General features: G+C 48.4%; 1 protein-coding gene across 1 annotated transcript in view; it reads left to right on the top strand.

Moving 5' to 3' along the window:
* LOC147700310 (uncharacterized) overlaps positions 1-14,392 on the top strand; it is a 429,112-nt gene extending 414,720 nt beyond the window's left edge. The window contains 2 exon segments of the mRNA XM_086936302.1: positions 13,401-14,147; positions 14,150-14,392. Of these exon segments, the coding sequence (XP_086792428.1) occupies positions 13,401-14,147; positions 14,150-14,292 (890 nt within the window). The 3' untranslated portion in view covers positions 14,293-14,392.
* Positions 14,393-15,934: the final 1,542 nt, after the last annotated feature.

The following is a 15,934-nucleotide window of genomic DNA, read 5'->3' as shown; positions in this document are numbered from 1 at the left end:
TACGACCCCCCCGGGGTCGGTCCGTGTGGTGTCCCCGCCGGCGTCGGTCCCGGCCGACGCCGTCCCCAATTCCTCTTCTGTATGGGTTCCGGCGTCGGGACGGGGCCTGTCGGCGCCGATCTCGACGCCGGTCGGGGATTTCCATCCCTGTGACCCATCCTCATTCACTTACGACCCTGAGTCTCAGGAGATGGGGGAAGTGGAGGATTGGGAGGGGTCTGAGGACCCTCTGGCAAGGGAATGTCAGTCTAACATGGACTGGACAGGAGACCTTGGGGAGGCCAGTGGCCTGGACACCTCTCCAGACACTGGATTCGTCTCTCCTCCTTCCGTGGCTTCGGAGGAGGGCGCTACATATAGTGTGGTGTTGATGAGGGCTGCTCAGGCCTTGGACCTCGAGCTCCCCGTCGCGGCCGTGAGGACTAATCTCCTCACTGAGGTCCTTAAGCCGCAGTCAAGCTCCATGGAGCCAATGCTGCCGTTTAATGAGGCCTTGTCGGACGTTCTGTTGGGCACTTGGTCCAGGCCCGCTACAGGTTCGCCTGTAGATAGGAACGTGGCCAGACGCCACCGCCCGGCTCCGGGCGACCCATGTTTCCTGTCCACCCACCCCACCCCCGAGAGTCTGGTCATCCAGGCCTCTAACTCCCAGACCGCCTTCCCGTCAGCACCCCCTGATCGGGAATCCAAGAGGTACGAGGCCTTTGGCAAAAAAGTCTTCTCGTCCCTTAGTTGTGGACTGCGGTCTTCCAACACCGCATGCCTCTTGGGCCGTTACACCCATTCTATATGGGACACGGTGGCGGAAGTGCTGCCAGAGTGCCCGTTGGAGGTACGGGCCAAACTCGGCCGAGCCCTTGTGGAGGGTCGGGACGCAGCGAAGTATTCGATTAGGTGCGGACTGGACACCACTGACTCGCTGGGCAGAGCGATGGCTACGACGGTGGCGATTCGACGCCACGCCTGGCTTAGGTCCGCCAACTTCTCGGCTGATGTCCAGAATACTCTCATGGACATGCCGTTCGATGGCCGTCGCCTCTTTGGCGACAAGGCAGACCACGCGCTCGAGCGCTTTAAGGACTCCAGGGCTACGGCCAAGTCCTTGGGCCTCTCGGCCCCGCGCCAGCAAGTGGCTGCTTTTCGCTCCTTTCGTGGCCACGGAAGGGGCGTCCCCACACGTGCCGCCGGCCACTCGCCGCAAACTGTCGTCCAGCGCGGCGGCGGCCGTGGAAACCGCCGTGGAGGCGGTAGGGGAGGCAAGCGGAGCCAGTCCACACCTGCCCCCGCAGCATCCGCCTCTAAACCCTCCTAGTCCGTGCTTTCCGGCCCAGGTGACGCCAGTGGGAGGCAGGGTTCGCCATCACCACTCTCACTGGCGCACAGTCACTTCGGACAGGTGGGTGCTGCAGATCGTCCGAAGGGGCTACTCCCTCCCCTTCGAGTCGACCCCTCCAGCCATGCCACCGCAACACCACCGCGTGTCGGGGGATCACTTGCGGCTCCTGCGGGAGGAAGTTTCGGCCCTCTTGGCCAAGGGGGCCATCGAGCGCGTTCCTGGGCCAGAAGTAGGACGTGGTTGCTACTCCCACTACTTTCTGGTACCCAAGAAGGGCAAAGGGGGCCTACGCCCTATCTTGGACCTGAGGAACGTCAACGGCTTCCTCCGGAAGGAGCGGTTCAAAATGCTGACACTGGCTCAGGTCTTGGCTGCCCTAGACCCAGGAGACTGGATGGTAGCGTTGGACTTGCAGGATGCGTATTTCCACATCCCCGTCCTGCCGGCCCACCGGCGTTACCTGCGGTTCACGGTAGGCCTCGAGCACTTTCAGTTTACCGTGCTCCCCTTCGGCCTTACCAGCGCCCCACGGGTGTTCACGAAGGTGATGGCGGTGGTCGCAGCTCACCTGCGCAGGTTAGGGGTTTCAGTCTTCCCCTACCTAGACGACTGGTTGTTGAAGGCGGGCTCGCCCCAGGCAGTCGTCCACCACCTCCAGACTACGGCGGATCTCCTGCACAGGCTGGGATTTTCCATCAATGTGCCGAAGTCACACCTGTGCCCCTCTCAGAAGCTCCTTTTCATCGGAGCGGTTCTCGACTCGGCGCAGTTTCGGGTTTACCCGCCCGAACAGCGAGTCCGGGATATACAGGCCCTGATCCCGGTCTTCGGGCCGTTGTCCCGGGTTTCGGTCAGGTTGACGCTGAGGCTTCTGGGACTGATGGCCTCCTGCATCCTTCTGGTGCATCACGCACGGTGGCGGATGCGGGCTCTGCAGTGGGACCTGAAGTTTCAGTGGGCCCAGCACCGGGGCAACCTTTCCGACCACGTCCTGATCTCGGAGGGCACTGCGAGACAGCTGCAGTGGTGGCTCACGGACCGCGATTGGGTCAACGGCAGATCCCTCTCCCTTCCCCAACCGGAGCACGTAGTTGTGACGGACGCGTCCCTCCAGGGCTGGGGTGGCCACTTGGGAGAGGCGGAGATCAGAGGACTCTGGTCTCCGGCGGAGTCCCGGCTCCATATCAATCTGTTGGAGCTGCGGGCGATTCGTCTGGCACTGAAAGCATTCCTCCCGTCTGTCCGAGGGAGTGCAGTGCAGGTGTTCACGGACAACACCACCGCCATGTGGTACTGCAACAAACAGGGCGGTGTGGGGTCGTGGACCCTCTGCCAGGAGGCTCTGCGCCTCTGGCAATGGCTGGAACATCAGGGCGTGACTCTGGTGGTTCAACACCTGGCAGGTTCTCTGAACGCCAGGGCGGACGAACTCAGCCGTCGGTGCTCGATGGATCACGAATGGCGTCTGCACTCGGACGTGGCGCAAGGCCTCTTTCTGCGTTGGGGAGAGCCTTGGTTAGATCTATTCGCCACCGAAGAGAACGCGCAATGTCATCAGTTCTGCGCGTTGGAATTTCCAAGGCGGCACTCGCTCGGAGACGCTTTTCGTCGCGAGTGGAGCTGCGGTCTGTTGTACGCCTTTCCGCCTATACCTCTTCTGCCCAGAGTGCTGAAGAAGATCAAGCGCGACCGGGCACAAGTCATCCTTGTGGCTCCGGACTGGGCACGAAGGTACTGGTATCCCGAGCTACTCAGTATGTCAGTCGATCCCCCGGTTCGTCTGCCTCTTCAGGAGGACCTTCTGTCGCAGCAGCAGGGGACGGTCCTCCACCCGAACCTGTCCAGTCTCCACCTCCATGCATGGAGATTGAGCGGCGGCAGTTGAGGCCATTTGACTTGCCTCCTGAAGTTTGCAACATCATTCTGGCAGCCAGGCGTCCCTCCACAAAAACGGTATACGCCTGCAGGTGGAACAGATTTGTGGCATGGTGCACAGCAAAGGCTGTGGATCCTCTCAATGCCCCTCTCTCTGAGATTCTTCTCTTCCTTCTTTCTCTCGCCCAGCAGGGCTCTGCTCTGGGCACTGTCAAGGGCTATCTTTCGGCTCTTTCGGCCTTTCTGAGGCTGCCTGACCAACCCTCTTTGTTCAAGTCCCCTATCGTAAATCGATTCCTGAAGGGCATCACTCATACTTTTCCTCCTGTTCCCTTCGTGATGCCTCAGTGGGACTTGAACCTGGTTCTGACATTTCTGATGTGCGCTCCCTTTGAGCCACTTCACAACTGTCCACTTCGCCTTCTTTCTTTAAAGACTGCCTTCCTGGTAGCCATCACCTCTGCCAGGAGAGTGAGTGAGCTCCAGGCTCTCTCTTGTAAGCCTCCTTTCCTTTCAGTCCATCCGGACAAGGTTGTTTTGAGGACTAGGCCCTCCTTCTTGCCTAAGGTGGTCACGGCCTTCCACATGGGGCAGTCCATCACATTGCCCACCTTCTTTCCGCCTCCGCACCCCTCGAGAGAGGAGGAGAGGCTCCACCGTCTGGACCCAAAACGTGCGCTCTCATTCTATCTGGATCGCACACGCCAGTTCCGGGTGGATGATCAACTCTTTGTTGGGTACGCGGGCGCTAAGAAAGGGAAAGCGGTGCACAAGAGGACCATTTCTAGATGGATTATCATGTGCATCCAGGCGTGTTACTCCTTGGCAAAGAAGGAACCACCTGTTGGGCTGCGGGCTCATTCCACTCGAGCCACGGCCACTACAACTGCCTTGGGCCGAGGTGTGCCCCTGCAGGACATTTGCCAGGCTGCTACGTGGGCTTCGTTGCACACGTTTGCGAGGCACTACTGCCTGGACAGTCAAGTCCGGAGAGATGGCTACTTCGGCCGTTCCGTTCTCCAGGACTTTCTGGTGTGAATATTGGTTCGCAGACCCACCACCACGGGGATGGTATTGCTGGGGTATCTATTCTAAGGTAAGGAATCTATCACTAACGTGTCTCTTTCAGATGCACAAGTTACTACTTGTGTAACGATATATCTGTAAGAGACATTAGTTAGTGATAGATTCCTTACCGACCCACCCATCCTCCCCGTTCTGCGAACCGATATCTAGGGTTAAGGTCATCCCCTTTCAGGGCCCTAGTTTCTTGGCACCAGTGTCGGTTTTTGTCATGGCTCTGCGCTTCTGGCGCGGAAAAGCTGTGGCTAAGAACTGACGTCAGCACGCGGAGGCGGCGTCTATATACTCCGACGACGTCATCACGGCGCCCACGACGCCGACGACGGACGCGGAGCCGCAGACGACGCCTACCGACGCGCAAGGGTACTGCTACGCAAAATTTTCCGGATCCAGTCTGACGCCTGGGGATATTCTAAGGTAAGGAATCTATCACTAACTAATGTCTCTTACAGATATATCGTTACTCAAGTAGTAACTTGTGCGTTTTGTAAAGTCTCCCTGTTCATTTTTTAAATTTCTGAGCACCTTGCGTAGCCAGTTGATCAGGGCCGGACTGGGAACCAGAACCGGCCCCGGCAAAGTGCTCGGCCGGCCCCCTCCGGGAAGAGAGGGGAGGGGGGGAGAGGTGCGACCGCGCTCTGTGCCAGGGCCGGTTTTCGGCCGTTTTTGTTACGGGCCGTTTTTGCAGCATAACGGCCCTGTAACAAAAACAGCCCCAGGGGCCCAAAACCGGCCCCCAACCATGCGGCCCACCGGGGAATTGCCCGGTGCCCTCAACGGCCTGTCCGGGCCTGCAGTTGATCACTGTGGATGTGTCTGTGGCCCTCCATTTGATCCTCCTGTCTAACTTTGTAGCTTCGTCGCATGCGGAAGTGCCCACCGCGCGAAATGATGTCGGCATTGGTATTCCTAGGTCCATACTTAGAGTCTGGGGATTGTGATTGCTTTCCCCCCGTTGGAAATCTCATAGTTGGTAAGATTATTTGCGAAGGTTTTACACAGGAAGATGTAATTGATTGTTGAGATTTATTTGAAGGTGCTGTGTGACTGATACTGGGGGTCTTGGGCCTTGAACACTTGTTTGGCAGGGATTAGTTTCAAGGAACCGAGGAAATTGTTAATTTTTACCCATTCCTTGCTATTTCGAGCAGCATTGCTAGGATTTCCCAGGTCACTGATGTTAAAGTCCCCTGTGAGGACAACTTTATGAGAAGGGAATTCCATAAGAATGACTTCCAGGTGGTTACAGAGGTCACTGGTTGCTTGCTGGTTTGATGCTTTCTGCTGGTTGTGATAGCAGTCGATCAGGAGCCATGGAAGATTTTTATGAGCTATTGTTAGACCTGAGAATGTTGCCACTTGCAGAGCTGGGGAGTTTTGATTGTGGGGCACAACTTTGTTCTTGTTGGTTTGCTTCATAAAGACTGAGAAACGACCTTGTGGCTTGCCAAATATGTTAGTGCATTTGGCTTGTTTAAACAGCTCGTAGAAGCCATGTAAGACAGTTGGGGTGAGCACACACGTTTCCTGTAGGCAGCTGATATCACTTTATGTAGGAAGCCACCTCAGATTTTGCTAGTAGAACTGCCCCCAGACCAGCCACATACCATGATGTAATTGAGAGCTTTTGCTCTGTTGTCAGTTTCTGCGAGTGTAGGCGAAATGGTTGGCAGTGGTGAGGAATAGCCCAGTTGGGTGCCCCTTTGAGTATTGACCAGCTGGTTCCACTCGTCATGGTTGTTGGTTTTTGACATGCGTCTTACATTTCTTTGATTTTTAAAGAAAGGTGGTGGCTTGGTGTTGTGTGTGTCTGGCTCTATGTGTGTCTGGCTCTATGTGTCTCTGGCTCTGTGTGTCTCTGGCTCTGTGTGTCTCTGGCTCTGTGTGTGTCTGGCTCTGTGTGTGTCTGGCTCTGTGTCTCTGGCTCTGTGTGTGTGTGTGTGGCTCTTTGTGTGTGGCTCTGTGTGTGTGGCTCTGTGTGTGTGGCTCTGTGTATGTGTGTGTGGGTGTCTGTGTGTGTGGGTGTGGCTCTGTGTGTGTGGCTGTGTGTGTGTGTGTGTGTGTGTGTGGCTCTGTGTGTGGGTGTGGCTCTGTGTGTGTGTGTGTTTTTGAAACATAAATAAAACGTGTTATTTGCAACGTCAATAGCTCAAACTCGCATAAATACGCGACCTAATGCATTGCAAATGCAATAGGTCTCGCATTTGCGAGAGATTAAGCTATTGGCATTGTAAATGACAATGCCATTTATTTATCTGTTTTCAAAACCAACACATAAATAAAAATGATTTCATTTACAATGCCAATAGCTCTAACTTTTGCAAAGGCGCAATCGTTGCATTGTAAATGCTTGTTAATACTTTATATGTCCCCTCTAAGGTAGGCCCAACATGCCCATAGGGCAGGGTGCAGGGTATTTAATAAATAGGACATGTGTATTTCAGTATTACATGTCCTGCCAATGAAAAATCTCCAAAGATGTTTTTTCACTGCTGCAAGGCTGACTGTCATTGAAAGGCACTGGGTTACATTATAACAATGTATAATGTATGACAACAGTCTAAGAATAGCTAAAACTATAGTTGAAGAACGCAAAACATTAATCATTTAATACCCAAATGGATGGAAAAGTTGAATTTGAAATAACTTTTTTGAAAATGCCATAGTTGTCACTTTTCTGCCTAAAGCCTATTTTCAGAGATACTCCCCAGCTGTCTCCTGGCAGCATGCTTAGGGGTATGAATTGCTCTCAGGAAGAGGAAAAAAGGACCTTTGCTAGTAGGGGGTGTGACCTCCTCCTGGCAGGATGGCCTGGGGTTGTGGCCACCAACTGTACAAGCTTCAAAGGGGCAGCTTCCGTTACAGGCAGCTGTAACTCACACCTAGGCCTGTCCCTGCCTTTGTCTAAATAGCCAGAGTGGCACCAGTGTTGGTGGGGGCCCTCTTCCAGTACTGGTTTCGCAGGAAGCATACTTAATTTCCCTGGACAGGGGTGTGCCCATAGCTATGACTCAGGGAAAGAAGATTCACTCATCTTGGGATTGCTTAGAGCTAAACCCCATGAAGTGATGTAAAAGTGGGTAGGGTTGCCCATGGGGACTTTACTCCTATCGTTCAGGGAGTCTTCCCCACCCACAAGCTAGGGTCAGGCATAAAGGTGGTACTTCGGGCTACCTTCCTCAGAACACTGCTGGACCTATGGAAAACACCTAAGGACTGGACCTCCGATGAAGGACTGAGCCTCTCGTGATACCCGTGGAGAGACACCCCAAGGACTGGACCTGTTCCCACTTTTACCCCTTAGAGTGGACTCGAAAGGCTAGTTATCCAGCCTCCTGTTAAACTCCAGAAACACAAAAGCAGCAAGAAGCCTTCAACAGAGGGGAGCTCAGCAGCCCAGCTCCAATTAGATTTGCCTGACCCTTGGCTGGTGTTAGAGTGTACTCTCTCCTGCTCAAGATTGTAAAAGTGAGCACTTTGGAACTTTTTTGGAACTTTTTCATAAAGGAACCAGAGGCTACCATGGGATCCCCACCGAACCACCACCACCGCCGTATTGCGGGTCGGATTCAACTTGCTGGTTTGCCGTGCTGAAAGCAGTTCTACCTTCAGAGAAGTTTCTAAGTCCCAATCCGAAGGATATCACCGGGACCAACGCCAAGCACCACCCCACTGTCGTCCAAACCCTACGTTAGAGCAATCCGGCAGCCTGGCCCGCCAACAAGAAAATTCCTCCAGAGAAAGACTAAGTCAGAAGATAAACTTTTCACCAGGATAAACCCGGTCCCTGCGCGTTTGGAACTTTTTTGGCACTAGACGACGCCTTAAAAAAACATACCTCCGGTTTCCTTCATCAGATATTTGTCATTTGGGTGTCTATTTCAATATAAAAATATACACTCTGTGTATAAATTGAAATGGAATTTTTATTGCGTTGTGTTTTCGATGTATTAACTTTTGTTCTTGATAAATGCTTTACACTTGTTTCCTCTTACTTAAACCTGACTGCTATGTGCCACAACTATCGAGGACAGAGCTAAGGCTTAAATTAAATAAAAGTAACCTAACTGGACCTGATACGGCATAGTGACATTATTACTATTTTACTTTACCATTGGGTGTTTTGTTTGGTGATGATTGTAAATGGGTAGACCAAGTTTAGAAAAATGCCTTAACCCCTTCCACGCTCATGACGAGCTGGGCTCGTCATGGTGTAGCCTCCTCGCACGCTGTCGAGCCCAGCTCGTCATGTAACATGGGTTTTTAAAAATCTCAGCATACGGCCGTAATTACAATAGCGCCCATGAGGTTAACTGTGACTCGCTTGCATGTATATTTTGCTGCATGAATGCTTTTCTGGATTAACATACTGTGCATTATGCCGCCATCTAGTGGTTGGGTGCGGAAACATTCATGTTTTTCTTTTTTTTGTGGGTGTCGTCGACCACCATATGTTGGTAAGTCCATCCCTTGTGTGAAGTTTGTGTGCGTGGTTTCCATCTTCAGATTATTTATTCTGCCAATGGGCTTGAAAGCACAACGGAGAAGCTCTGAAAAAATTTGAGAGGAGAAGACTACTAGTTGGAAAATCAACAAAAATCGCCAAAGACGACCAAAAATTCTAAAGAGGAGAAGGTGAGCCTTCTCGATCTCGACGGGGGACATCGCCGGTAAGAACAACGTGGTCAGCGGATGAAGAGGGGAGAGGTGAAAGAGGTCAAGGAAAATACTTCCTTTAACATTTGGCCTAACTATCATCACAAATTCACGAGACCGCACAAAGTCTGCAACCTTTGGCTACCGAAGGGCCACGGGGGCTGTGCTGCCTGCACAGAGTTTCAACCGAAAACACTCAAGGAACAACATTGACAAAGGCTAGAGCATTACACTAGGGCGAGCTCTCACAATATGCAGGAATCGCTCAAAGACTTTGGCTTATCCAACTAACGATAAAGAGAATGTCGAAGAGGCCGACACTGCGCAAGGAGAGGAGTCTTGAAGCCGAAGTCTACGCAGCCGGCTCCGGAAAGAGGCAAGCGTTGAAGGCACCGAGAAGAAAAGACTTAAGGTAACCAAAGTGGCGAAAGGCATGGAGAGTAATCCTTCGAACTCCAAATTCACAGTTCCTACCAAAGATGGTGTCATAATTACATGTCAACCAAAGCATTCAACTACCAGCTTTCTTCCAAGAGCCAAAGAAACAGGCAGACAGGGACTTTCACACACTGGGCGTGCAGACGGCAGAATGTACTACGTACAGCAAACAAAAGGTTTTCGTAACAGAAGCCAATTGTTCATCTCCTTTGCCAGAGCAAGCAAGGGATCCAATAACAAAGTAAATAATCGCAAGATAAATAGTAGAAACTATGCAAATGTGCTACTCCAGAGTGGGAAAGACATTACCCGTGTTTCCCAGGGTGCATTCAACCAGAAAGAAGGACGCAACACTTGCATTCCTAGCAAATGTACCCATTGATGAAATCTGCACAGCAGGAACCTGGTCATTTCCACACACCTCCACAAAACACTACTGTGTGGATATCCAAATGAAAAAAGAGGCACAAGTGGGACAGATGGTACTACAACTCCTGTTTGCAAACACATCCACATTTCAACCCAAACAATCAAACGAGCAGGATACTACTATGTAATTTAATGCACAGCATGCGGATCCAGAGAACGATTCATACTGCAAAACAAAATGGTTACTTACCAGTAGGAGTAGTTTTTCAGATTGAAGAATTTTCTGGATTCACATATGACCTATGTGACTCCCCAGAAATGGGAGATGAAACAAACAGGTGGAAAAGAGAACAGAAAAGAAAGATAAAAGAAAGAAATATATAAAAATGGCAACCACGCACAGGAATGTACAGGGCACCGTCTGACGTCAGACAAGGGATGGGCTTACCATCAAACAGTGGTCGACGACACTCACGTCGGAAAAAAATAAAATTAAAATAAAAACATGAACGTTTCCGGACCCAACCACAAGATGGCGGAATAATGCACTGCATATGAATCCAGAAAAGTCTTCAAGCTGCAAAACTACTCCTATTGGTGAGTAACCATTTAATTATCTGTGTTGTGCGAACCTAGCCGAAAGGCAGTAGCTATCATGGAAGAGCTGTCTCAATTATTCGTAAAGTCCATCAAGCCAAATTGTCTCACCTGCTTTCGAAAAATGCGGAAATATTAACCTTTTAAAGTTGGGCACAACATTTTATTCCATTGGTTAACCCAGCTTACACCATGTGACCTCATGAGCTGCTTAGAGTTAGGATGTGATGATAATGTCACAAAGTCCACTTTGGCTCACTAAAATACTTTTTGACTCTTTAGCTCTCCCTTTGAAATCGCAAATGTCACTGGTGTGAAGTATCTCCATTGGTTTAAGTTTGTGTGTGAAATGCCAACAGCATTTGGTCAAATACATTAATATTTACTACCTTTCTGGTTAAACATGGAAAAGCAATTTCTTTGCTTGGTTCTGTGCAACAGAATTAAAAAAAAATAGAAAGCTGCACCCCTTGCACTGAACTACATATCAGTGTAAAATAATTCTGGGCTTTTATTTCTTAAATTTAGTTTAGGAATTTTACAGAGCTTTACTGTTAGATGACGCTCCAGCGTCACAACTTCCCCAAAACATGTAAATTCACTTTTTGCTATTGTTCTCCTTTTTTTGCTGCATTAGACTTTCATGGTCACTCTCTGTTTTATGACAAATGGGACTTGGAACTGTTTCCCCTTCTCTACTAGCTTGTAACCTAACTACATAATGCTACTTAATACACTAACCAGAGCTTTATTGTATTAATGTAGGAGACATGAGAATTAAATAAAGTTTGCTGTCTATTTCTTTATTCCTCTGTACTTTGATTAAGTTCTGAATTGTAGAACATAACTGCTATGAATGTTTTTATATATTTTAAAGATGTTTTTTGCAAATCTGTCCCTACAAATGGCTATATGTTATCCTTTTTTTTAGATATATTGACACCCATGCACTTTATTTTGGATAGAATGTATTTTTTGCAATCATCATTTGTAATGTATATTTTGTGAGTTTCTATTCGAAATAAACAATTATGGATTAATTGATTGATTAAATTGTCACATCCCACAGAGGATCCTCCAGCAAATAGTTAATAGACAATTATTCTAATATCCCATTGGCCAAACTAGAGTCCAGGTGCCGCACAATGGCTTAAGTCTCCAGTTAACAGGGATACCAGGAATCTGGTAATCCATATTCACATGAGATCCAGGTCAAAGTGATTTCTGTTGGTCTCAGGTCAATGCATGAGCCCGTAGATGTACTGTGATAAGCGCCCACAACAACTTACCCAGGTGTCCTAAATTTTGAGAGTAAGAAACTCAGAACTAGTTTGAGTGAGGAGGTTCAATTGAAGGATTCATGGGATAGCAGACCCACACATAACCCAGAGGCCGGACTACTCGGAATTGAAAACTGGGATGTATTGTCAGAATCAGCCACATAATTTAAAGAGGTTAGCTTGGAATAGTAAGGGCTGGAGAGGCAGTTTAGAAAACAGAGTGACAACAGGACACTAACAGCAACCACAGCATCTCTCTCTCTGGAGCTGGTCTAGAGAAGGGCTTGCCTGGGGTCAGCAATAATCAAACTGGTAGCAGGTGGTGCAATTACATTTATGGTCTTGGAATTCGCCCTCTCTGCAGGTTCTTGACTTCTAGTCACTCAGTTACTTCCTGAGCTAGACGGCTCAGTACCTTAAAGTGCAACCCATGTAGGGGTCAGATTGCGGAGCATTCTCCTGGCTTGTGTAGTCGGGGGTTAGATTACCTCCTCTCTAAAGGCAGTATTAATCACTCCTTTCCTGGGATTGTCTGGACTCTGGTGTATTGTCCAAGCCCTTAACGGACTATAGCAGCAGCATCATGTTCCTTGCAAAACATTTCTTTATGCTATTGCAGACAGGAACTCCTTCAAAAGTCCAAATAATTGCTCAAGGAGGTCAATTGACAGTAAACAGGGGCCAGCAAACAGACTAACTTTTTCCAAATTTCAGCCACTGACATCAGACTAGAGTGAATTTCGTGAAGTTTTTAGAAAAGGTATAGCAATTAGTAAAGGCTGTTATAATAGACCCCCTCTGTCAGATAGCCAATAGGCTTAGCAAAGGTCTTCAGAGTTGCTAGTTAATACATTGCACAGCCTATGAAGGAGGCTCGCGTGCAGTGCATGGCAGAAACTGGTTTGTCAGTTAGCAGGTGTAGGACAGAGACTGAGGAACTAAATGTGTATTGGTTGTCGCCTCCACAGCACTTTTAATGCATTCATGTCATTCACCTGGCAAAGGCAATAACATCTATTTAAGTAAACAAAGTCTGAAACATACCACACACAGCACTGAGTGTGGGGCGTATAATGTGGAGGTGAGGAGGATGTACAAGGTGTTCAGTTACTGGGGACTGCAAATTTTTTACAAGAGAGTCTAAAAGTACCTATTGTCCAGGAATGCTGATAAAAAGGTCTCGGCCCTTCAGATCACAATTCAGCTGCTAAGTGTCAGTCTGTTCATAACCTGGCATATAGAGGCTGTACCCACCCTCTGCTGTGGAAGGCAGCACACTGTGGGTGCACCAACTGACCCTCACAACCTTGGGTTCTGCTGGTGAACATTGAAAAAAGCCTATTGCACCTCATGTGGACTCAGCAATTGTTGTGCTCACTGCACTAAGAAATGCAGAGCACATCTGAAAACGTGAAATATGGACAGATTCCACTGATAGGATTTATGGGCACACTTTCATATGGCACATTGTAGATTTAAAACTCTCCTACACCCCTCTACCGCCAAACACCCCTATAAACCCTTACTCCTCACCAGCCCCTTGCTGGCCCCCCACGTGAACCTCATGACTTCTGCCCGCTCTCCCAACCTAGCAATCCATACACCTCTTTCCATAGCCTAGTTCTGCACCATCAAAATGCAGGTCTGTACTGTCATCCACTCACATTATCATCACCTTCAATACCTGTTGTATTAATGCAGCTGTGTGATTTTTAATTAATAAACAAAATCCTTGCATGATATTTACTTTTCTTTTCATTCTTCAGAGAAAAAATCAGAGACAGGATGTTTGATTGAGAAAGAGTCCAATACATACTCATTAAAAAGAGTCTACAAGAGTGAAAGAAGCTTCACCTGTACTGAGTGTGAGAAGAGATTTAACAGGAAGGAACTTCTTTTGGCGCATCAAAGAATACACCCTGAACTAAAACTGAAGCCTTACCTCTGCTCGGAGTGTGGAAAGAGCTTTACTGAAATGTCGAGTCTTCTTTGGCACCAAAGGTTTCATACAGGAGGGAAGCCTTTTCACTGCTCTGTGTGTTTGAAGAGTTTTACTCGAAGGCAAAGTCTTCTAAGGCATGAGATTATCCACACAGGAGAGAAGCCATATCATTGCAATGTGTGTCAGAAAAGCTTTAATTTAAAGCAAAACCTTCTATCGCACCAAAGAACACACACCGGAGAGAGGCCCTACCAGTGCTCTGAGTGTGAGAAAAGCTTTGCGTACAGGGATGCTCTTCTAAACCATCAAAAAACACACACAGGAGAAAGGCCATATCAGTGCACGGACTGTGTGAAAAGCTTTAGTCAATTGTCAAGTTTTCTAGTACATCAAAAAACACACACAGGAATGAGGCCTCATCAGTGCACTGAGTGTGATAAAACCTTTGCTTATAAACGAAATCTTCAAAGGCACCGAAGAACACACACAGGAGAGAGGCCATATCACTGCACTGAATGTGAGAAAAGCTTTACTCTTAGGCAAAGTCTTGTAAACCATCAACGAAAACATGAAGAAAAAATCCCTATCTGTGCACAAAGTATGACAAATGCTTAACTCAAAAGCAACCTTTACTAGACCACCTGAGAACACACGTGAGAAAGGTTCTTTCATTGCAGTTTGTGAGGAAAGCTTTTCTCAAAAGTAAACCCTTCTAACACATCAAAGTACACACCTGAAGAGAGGACCTACCATTGCTTAGAGTGTGAGAAAAACTTCAGTTAAAGAATGTTCTTCTAAGCCATCACAAAAAACACAGGAGAAAGACCCTATAAGAGCATAGATTGTGTGAAAAGCTTTACTCAAATGTCACATTTTCTAATAATCAAAGCCCCCATCGCCTTGCTTTAGGCTGCTGTACCCTACCCCCATCTGACCCCCAACATCCTAGCTGCTTTATTCTACCTCCAACACTAACCCCAACAGCCCCTGTCCCCTGGCAGCTGTATCCTACTTCCACCTGACCCCAACCAATTTGTCATCTAACTCTTATTTATTACTCCTGGTCTCCTGGCAGACTTTTCTTCTACAGCTGACACCAAGTAATCCATCCTTTCTGACCCTAACCCAACAATCGTGGCAGCTCTATCTTAACCCCCACCTGATCCCAAACCAATGCATCATCCGACTGCCTTTCCGAACTCCGCCCCCTTACTCAAACAGTCCTGCTGTTCTGACAGGTCATATATCCCCCACTTGACACCAAGTAACCCACCATCTAGCTACTGTTTGCTCCCTCCACCCAATCCCTACTAACTTATCATAATACACTCCTCGAACACCCACCCTAACCTCAAACCTCATGTGCCGTGTGTCCCTCTGGAGGTTGCTTAGCATGGTTCTGCCCTGCTCCAACCGGCTGTCCAGCACTGGAGCGCCTTCTACAAAGCCAGTTGCGATGAGTGGGGTTAGAGGATGTGGGTGGGTGAGCTGGTCGTGGTGCTGCTGCTGCTATTCTATGCTAGCAGATGGCTGCCGGGAGATGCAGCTCCACTGCCTCTAGGAGGCAGGTGTGCATCCAGAGAGCAAACGTCAAGGCCAGTTGTCCCTGTTCTACGCGTTTTGTTGTCCTGTATGGTAACTTGCTTGCTTAATAGTCCCTCTTCCTGTGGCATGGTCTCCCTCTGACCTACGTACCAGTCACTGCTGAGCTATCTTGGTGCCTCACCTTTGTTGTGTCAAGTATTAAGCAGACTTTGGTTCCTCTGGGTTTATTTACCCAAAACGAGAACAGGGTGTTTTTACCTATTTGAAGAGACAATTATAAACAAGCATAGACAAAGTCAATAGGACTCATCTATGTAAGAGCTGTTGGTTTAGTCAATGTGTTTTAGCCATGTTGTACAGTGTAGTGGAATGGCATAGTGTGTAAGAGTAGAGCAGAGTGGAGCGGAGCAGAGTGCAGTGGTGTAGAATGGAATGGATAATAGAATGTTGTGGAGTGGTGTAGAGTGGCGTATGCATGGGGTGGTAGCACACTGCCATTACAGACAACACATTTACAATTGAAATGACCATTACATTTGCAGAGACATACAGTTTCCCTTATAAAGGTATACAGCACACAAACGACATGTGGTAATGTTATCACCTACTGTATTGTTTTGATCGTATTAAACAATTTGTTTCCACAACATTTCAGAATAACAAACAAAATGTGCTTTGTTTGTGTTTTCCTAATTTTCATATTGTCTGAAATATCTGCACAGATCATTTACAGACATGTAAATGTTGTTTTGTACTAGAGAAAAACATTTCCTTTCACAGCAAAATTGTTACAAAAATCCTTTCACTTTGAAG

Source organism: Lissotriton vulgaris, chromosome 8, assembly GCF_964263255.1.
Source record: "Lissotriton vulgaris chromosome 8, aLisVul1.2, whole genome shotgun sequence".
NCBI lineage: Eukaryota > Metazoa > Chordata > Amphibia > Caudata > Salamandridae > Lissotriton > Lissotriton vulgaris.
Note: the sequence above shows the minus strand (reverse complement) of the source record. Positions and strands in the feature narration are given on the sequence as shown.